Source organism: Vigna radiata, chromosome 6 (genome assembly GCF_000741045.1).
Source record: "Vigna radiata var. radiata cultivar VC1973A chromosome 6, Vradiata_ver6, whole genome shotgun sequence".
In the NCBI taxonomy this organism is placed as follows: Eukaryota; Viridiplantae; Streptophyta; class Magnoliopsida; order Fabales; family Fabaceae; genus Vigna; species Vigna radiata.
Genome location: NC_028356.1, coordinates 6183124 through 6191158, shown reverse-complemented (window position 1 = coordinate 6191158; position 8035 = coordinate 6183124). Strand labels below are relative to the sequence as shown.

Here is an 8035-nt window from a genome sequence, read left to right as displayed (position 1 = left end):
ATCCTTTTGGGTGTGGGCAGAGGGCATCTTGGAGGACACCTTGGAGGCTACTTTGGAGGATGTCGTGCAGGCCGAACCACCCGTGGAAGCCGTGCCCGAGAGTTATGCTGAGTCGTCCGGCCCTTAGTATAGTTACTTTCACTGCTTAGATAGTTAGCCGTCCGGTTAATGTTTTGTAAAACCGTTTGGTATAGGGAACCCTTTTAATATTGGCCATTAGGTCAATGAACTACATCCAAGACCGTTCGGTCTATTCTGTAAATTTATATTTAACCTTCACTATTGTACAGTTTTAAAACTTTAGTATCTTATCTACTTCCTTTATCCACGTTTATGCTTATTCACCACTGTTCTCACTTATGATTCATGTTAACTCCTAAAGTAAATTATAGCTTTTGTTATATATTTATTGGGATGTTACATTAACTATATAGATAAATGAATAGTCTTGTATTTTATCTATGAAAATATATTTTTTGTCTATCAAGTATATCAAATCATTCACAAAATTTTACAAATTTTCTTTTTAAATCCTTTTATCTATTCCTTAAAATAAACAATATTACAATCACCATTTTATCGCCTTAAATCCATTTACTCATCATTCTTTCAATTCATTCTTCAATCCAAAAACATTTATTTGAATTAAGAAGTGGATGTGAAGAAAAATAGTTAATGGATTTGACAAGATTACGATGTTATATGGATCAAAAAATTTGAAGGAATACATGAAAGGATTTGAAATGGAAAGTTTGTGAGAGTTTTTAAATGAAGTAATGAAATCTGATATAAATTTAAATTTTATTAACGAAAGTTATGTGAAAATGAAATTAAAATCGTTATTGATAAAAAAAATTAAAATTGTAAAAATAAAAATAAAAATTTATAAAAGAGATTTGTACCCTCTTATAAGCTTTTGCAAATAACAAAAATTAAATTTTGTACTAAAAAAAGTCCATATCACCATATTTTTTTATGCAACACAGTTAATAATAAAAAAGTCCGTGTCACCATAAATTTAATAATTTAAACCGCATTAACAATTTGAATTTATTTGTTATACATTTGAAAAAAAAAAAAAGAAAATCCAATTGAAGACCGAAGTAAAATTTCAAAACGATGACCAACCAATGGTTTTAACCTTATTATTATTATTATCAAAAGAGGAATATTAGTTAGATTACAAAATGAACCACGGGTTCTATAAATTTACTTTCAAAATAACTTTATCTTTATTATTATTATTGACATGTTTTCGATTTAGAAAACACTTAGAAGTTAGAGTTTAGCCAACGCAAGTAGATATTTCTGTGTTTGGAAGTATTACTTACATTAACAAGATCAAACATGTACTGTGAAACAAATTACAATTGGTTACAGCAAACTGAATATACGAGTGGAATGGTGAGAAACAGAAAAAGGACATTTAAGTTAAAATTTGTCTGGTGTTCGTCCTAAAACTGATATACAAATAAATTGAATTATATAAACAAGTTACATGGCGTTCACATTATACGAATCTAGCTGCTCTGGCGATTGGGGGTCAAGAACCAACTGACAAACAAGTGACATTTGCTAGTGCCTCATCCTCCTATTCGTAGAAAATCAGTCTGACTATATTCTCTTGATTTCCCCATTGCAGTTGCAGAGATGTAAAAGAGTGAGAGTTTTCATTAACCGCGAAGGCGCTTATCACAAACCAAGACCCTATAACTTGCATGAGGACCCTCAGATGTTTCTCGCAATGTCACATGCCAGCCCATGGCATTACCAATCTCAATAAGCTCATCCATGATGGCAAGAGTATCACGGATGTATGCCCGTCCACCAGGCCTTAGTATGCGATCCATCTCAAGCATAATTGATGAAACATTGCATCTGATAAAAGACAAATGAAACAATAGTAAAGAATCCCCGCAAAAGCACTCAGACGTAACAACTTAACAGCGTAAACTTGTACAAGTTTCTTTTATGCAATACGTATTGATGAAGTCGTAATACATGATCTACATGAAGAATAAAATACAAATATAACTTATTTCTAGATGGACAAATGTTTAGATGCAGGTTACTGAGGAAAAAAAAGCAGATTACTATGGCAATGAAGGATGAGTTACACATCCGATATTCAAACCATTTTACTTAGCTCGAGAGAAATAGTATCTTGAGTAGTGAAGTGTACTTACTAATCCTACGAACGGCAGATTAAAACAAAAAACAGAAAAAGAGGTAAAAGTCGGTGGAGCCATCCTGAGTCTACCTGACATACTTTTAGTACTCAAACTTTTTTTTTTTTTTCATTTTATCAACACAATCGCAAAAGAAACCAAGAAAATGATAGACAGTTGAGAAGTAGAGAAAAAGGTACCTTTTCTTCTCAACAGAAAGCAGGTTCGCAGCATGCAGTAAATCATAAGTTCTCGGATATGTGTCAAACGGCTCGCACCTAAATTACAAAAACATAAATAGAGAAATATTACGACTTTCTGCCAGGTTCACAAAATATTGGTACAATATTTTTAGAATGTATTAGGATATCGGGTTTGAGGCTAAGGCTAACAGCTGGTCTGAACACAAAATTAGTTACAGGAGACACGGCAGGGGAGAAGGTATATTAGGTATCTTTTCATTTGGAACCTTTAGAGTTTCGGTAGTGAGAGTGCCAGTCCTCTCCCTGAGGAGCATTAACTGAGATTACAGGGGTCATCTAATGTGATAGTTTGTGGTTTTCCAATCAATAACATTGTTTTCTTGTTTCTATTGAATTTGATTCGTAATAGTATGCGTTTAAGAAAATGACTAATAATTTTAATAAAAATACCAGTCATGCATAACTCCAATCAGCCCACGGTCATATATAACAGGTAAGGTGTTTGAACCACTAACAGGAACAACATTCATAACCCAGCTGTCAAGATTCTGATCAATCAATGCTGCTGCAAATCTGCGAAGTACACAAATATACTAATTGAAAATCCTAAATTCATAATATAACAAGAAAAGAAATAGGATAAAGACAATACCCTCCAAAACCAGCTTTCATGTCCATAACATTTCTTAATTTCATCTTCTTCCAATGTAAGACACGTACATAACTTGCTATGATCTCACCCCAGTATTTTGATTCGGCCCTAAAAAGCTCATTTCTGGATATGAAAGCATCAAATTTTATGCTTTGAAGCCTATCAGGTGGAGTATGCAATCGTGCAGGCCATCTGGCAACATTTGCTCCATATCCATTCTCAGGCAGTCGGGAGATGCAAGCTTTTAGGTTAGCATACCTAAATTAATGAAGCAAATAATGAAATTTTCAATATTGGGCTTTTGATAAAACACTCTGATGCATGATAAAGTTATCCAAAGCAGACCCAAATTGTTCCTTTTTAAGAACTATACAACTTGTCATTAGGTTTCTTCCTAACGGTTGGCATTGGGTTAAAAGGTTGTTTATATAGACTACAAAAGATTGCAAATACCACAAACAAACAAACAAGTATAGTAAGTTTAGATAACATATTCCGCACCGATGAATACCATACATAATAGTTTCTGTTTCCTTCTTTTCATTTTTTTTTCTGCTTTATCCACAAATATTATGTGCTCTACTAGGTAATTCACGTAAATTTAAAAATATTTATATGAAGGATTCAGTGAATTGCTGGTCATGGAAATAACTAAACTTTTTATTTTATCTCCATATAACCCAAAAAAAATAGTAGTTCTTAGTTGGGAAGCTCTGTCACAGAAGATGATAGTAAATTTGCCATTGATCATATAATTGGAGAAGACAAAAAAATGTCATAATAATCTGTAGATTAGGAAGGCAAGAACACAATACCAAACATTGTCGGGGTCATCACTTTGGTCACACAGTACAGGTTGAGTCCCTGCCTCACGATTTAGATAGCAGCTATTGTCAGAAGGTTTCTGCCATATTGCTACATACCCATCTTTTTTCAAAAACTTCCAGCATAGACGAGTAGTAAGATTAAGCATCTCTGAGATAGCAAATAATTTGGTGATGTCAGAAAATGAACATACTAATACCGAGGTACAAAACTAAGCATTATATAAATACAAGAACCAGCTGAAAAGTTTCAAGAAATTCAACTTATAAATAGTTATCAAGTTGAATGGTACCTTTCCATTGTTCTTCTAACACCTCCTCGTGTTTATAAACAGGTTGGGCAGCCCAGACAAAGTACCCTCCTGCCCTTAGCATCCTATTAACTTCAAGCAGTAAAATACCATCTTCACCACAAGTAAAAATATAGATGTTAGAGAAGAAATTCAAAGTGAGCAACCGACATAGAGAATGGAGTAGCACATTGAAAAAGCTCTCATTTTATATTCACCAACAGTATTTTTTATAAGATTTAAAGCAATCAGAAAAGAGTCTCGCCCTCCCCCCTCCTCATTCAATCCCTTTTCAACTAACAAATAAACACTATATCAGGTAAAAGTTAATATCAAATTCGAACACATGGTAACTAGTTATTAATTTTCTTAATAATAAAAATCTAACGGGGAAGAAATCAGGACCCAACAAAAGAGATAGTAATAGAAGATTCAAGGATCTTTGATGAGATTGTTTATTTAAGGAAGAAAAATATGAAGATTTACTAGTAAAAACACAACATATAAATACAGTCATTCATGTCATAAGAAATAGAAACTCAAAAGACAACTGAGAAAATGAAAGGAAGTGGGAAGCTTTAAGAACCACTGACTAAATACATGACTCCCACTAATCAATTAGCTGTTAGAGATCATACCATCCCGAGTCCAATTAATTCTACAGCGTGAACAATGTATCATGTCAAAAGCTTGACTTGGATATAACAATCGTCTAGTTGCAAATGCAGCAACCATTGCTGGCACACCACGCTCAAGAGCAAACTGGATCTGATTCTCATGAACATCCTTGGGAGCAACAGACATGGTTATGACATTTCGTGACAGTAAGTATGCACCAAAACTAGCAACACCGCAGCCAACATCAAGGGCGACTCTTATATTCTGCCCAAACTTAATATCAGGAACCGTCTACAAAACCATGGCATATAAACATCAGAATCATAAAAAAAGACACAACTACACTGTCCATAAAAGCAAAACCAAGGCATACAATATTTATTTAATAACCTCGGAAATATGATCCAAGTATTGGTCAGCTCCATGTATAAATTGTGTACCACCCCCAGGAAACCTAAACTTATCCCTGACTTTGGAAATCCAGTTTTGACCCCCTTTATCTTCAACAAGACGAGTGTGAGGAACATTGCTGTACCAAACCTACAAGAAGAAACACATATATTACATTAAGAAACCATTGTAAAAGCACCCCACCTAAAAAAGAAGGACAAGTAAATTCTAAAATTTAGACACAAATATGTTTACACCAGTGCATGACTGGGATCAACTTCTCTTTTACAAAATAATAATCCGTTTCTGTTTTTTTCAAAAAATTGTAAAAACAGGATGATATTCAATAAGAAACATCTCTGTACAAACAACAAAAATTTAAACATCATATTAATGAACAATATGGCATTATAAAGTAGCCAACTGATATTAAATGTAAGTATAACTTCATGTATAAATTAAGAATTTAATTACAAGCACTGTCGTGTAGAAAGCTTTTACATTGTCATCCACTTTTAAAACACTGGTCATTTTTATAATAGTTATTATGTTCATAGATTGACGTGGAAAACCTTTTACAGTGACAGAGATGCATGGAAATTAAAATGTATCCATTATGTAATTTTTTTACTACTTATTAGAATCGCTTTAGCAATGATAATTTATAATTGATTGATTACAGAAGTTTAGGATGCCAGTGCATAACAATTAAACCATCAAATTAAACTGAAAAAAGTAAACCATTAGTATTAGTAGTAGTTAATATAAAGTGATTCAAAGAAAGACTTACTAAATAAGTTCCCAAATGACGAAAATCAATGGTTTTACGTAAATTTTCACCTATTTAGTTTCCTGTTGAAAGATTAATTTTGAATGCAGAATTAATTATAGGTTCAAGCAACTTTAGATAGTTTTTACATTACATAAAGAAATTTATACTATTGAGTTCTACAAGTCACTTCAAAATCAGTTTTAATCAAAAACAATTTTGCCAGTAATAAATTAATAATCCAAAAACATGGGAAGGAAGTTCTTACCTCGTCGCGGCTTCTGGGCCAAGGAATCGGGGGACGGTACCCTTTAGGCGGCGGAATCAAGCAATTGAATCGTTTCCCCTCTTCGGGACAGTGCCTCTCGAACTTTTCTCCTCTCTCCGTGGACTGGAGTTTTCGAATCGCATCCTCGTTGTCCAAACACGGTATAAGCTCGCTCATGCTGCGCGGGCACATTCCAAACTTGCTCACAGACACTCTGGGAGCTGAGTCAGAATCCTCGGCCACGAGGCTCACGCTCCCCGCCTCATCCGGCCCGCTGTCCTCGAAATCACCAACCTCAAACTCGTCGGACATGGTGCCATTCTCATTAAGGATCCCGAAGCGCTTGAACACGTCCTGAGGCTCAGAAGCGGGGGGAGGAACGGGGAAAGGTACGGGGGGCTTTGGAGGCGTGTGGTCGTCGATTATGGCGGAGACATTGAAGAATTGGTTGAAGTTGGGGGATACGGTGACCTCGGCGGACGTGGTGGTGGCGGAGAAGAAAATGAGCCGGGGAGAGGAACCGTCGGAGAAGTGCTTGCCGACGAAGAAGAATGTGAGGGCGACGAAGAAGAAGAAGAAGAGGATCTTGAGGGTGGTTCTGGGGTAATCGGCAATGGTGGTGGTGTAGGGTTTCATGATGGTTCGATTCGCGAATCGAAACGAATCGTTTCGGTGAGACTTAATTGGATGCAGTGTGCATGTGACGCTGCTAATAACTGCGCCACTGTAACGGAGGAACTGAAGCAAAGCACCCACGCAGAAGTAAAATATATTTAAGAAGTTTGAATTATTTTTCTTTCATTTTTGTGTATTTAAATTTTTCTTTCTTGTAAAATATATTTATATTCATTTTACGAGTTTTCAGTTTTTCAATTTCCTTGTACTTTTCATTTTAAAAAAATAAGAAATTAAAGAGTGTGGTTGTATTGGTAACAGTGGCACATGTATGAATAATAAAAAGGAGCACCGTCATAATTTGTGTTACGTATGAATTCCAACGCCTTTGCTTTCGTGTGAAGATTATTAATTTGTTGATATTATTCTATTTTTATCTTTTCAAAAATTCATCTTCATTTTTACCTTTATATTTAATAAATTATTTAATATGGCAAATAACTATTTTTTCTAATTAAATGTGATGTTATTATTCAATAGGTATGATTATTGTAAAAAAAGAAATTAAAGTAAAATAACATTGAAAAATGGAGAAAATTTGTGTAGTATCTCACTTGTGATAAGTTTTAGTAATTACATTGTTATGCCAAAGAAAAGCACCCATAGCAAAGTCTCTTTTGTAAGCCAAATCACCATTAGTTGGTAAGCCATATTCCTTGAGAAGGCTATCAAGCTTCCATTCAGGCATATCCTCATAATCTTTCTGAGTGTATCTTGGATAGTGCAGAGGCATCTGAAAGCATCCAACACTGCTCTTTTCTGGACTTTCCATATATAAACTCTTTCTTTTCTTAATGTTATAACTACAACTCTTTTCTATATTCAATGCTTTCAGGAACATAATATATATATATTTGGAAGATTTGAGGTTGTTTTGGCATGAAGGGTGTCACATGAATGGGTTGGTGCACCTTCTCTCATGCATCATGTTAATGCCTTCAGTGCTTCATCACATGTTTGCCCGTGCGCATCAAACTGTTTCAGATGTTAAGTGGAATGATAGAAGTTATATATGTATCATTCTAGGCAAATAATAAGCATTGGATAAAGCATTATATATATAAAACACTTCACTCACTCTTACAAAACCAATACCTAATCCAAATATATATATATATATATATATATATATATATATATATATATATATATATATATATATATATATATATATATAT

General features: G+C 34.2%; 1 protein-coding gene across 1 annotated transcript; it reads right to left on the bottom strand.

Annotated features, from left to right (window-relative positions):
- Nucleotides 1–1311: 1311 nt before the first annotated feature.
- LOC106765136 (probable methyltransferase PMT11) lies at nt 1312–6972 on the bottom strand. The gene is made up of 9 exons (XM_014649644.2): nt 6183–6972; nt 5146–5295; nt 4776–5046; nt 4141–4251; nt 3839–3998; nt 3024–3281; nt 2822–2944; nt 2369–2446; nt 1312–1878 (listed from the first exon to the last, which is right to left on the bottom strand). The coding sequence occupies exons 1-9, from the start codon at nt 6816–6818 to the stop codon at nt 1674–1676; spliced, it is 1992 nt and encodes a 663-aa protein (XP_014505130.1). The 5' UTR covers nt 6819–6972; the 3' UTR covers nt 1312–1673.
- Between the last annotated feature and the right edge of the window lie 1063 nt (nt 6973–8035).

Coding starts and splice junctions, on each gene's coding strand:
- LOC106765136 (XM_014649644.2), bottom strand. CDS start 6,818: ATGAAACCCTACACCACCACCATTGCCGATTACCCCAGAACCACCCTC. Junction 3,999..4,140: donor GTTAGAAGAACAATGGAAAG/GTACCATTCAAC, acceptor TTGCTATCTCAG/AGATGCTTAATCTTACTACT. Junction 2,945..3,023: donor ATGAAAGCTGGTTTTGGAGG/GTATTGTCTTTA, acceptor TGTACTTCGCAG/ATTTGCAGCAGCATTGATTG.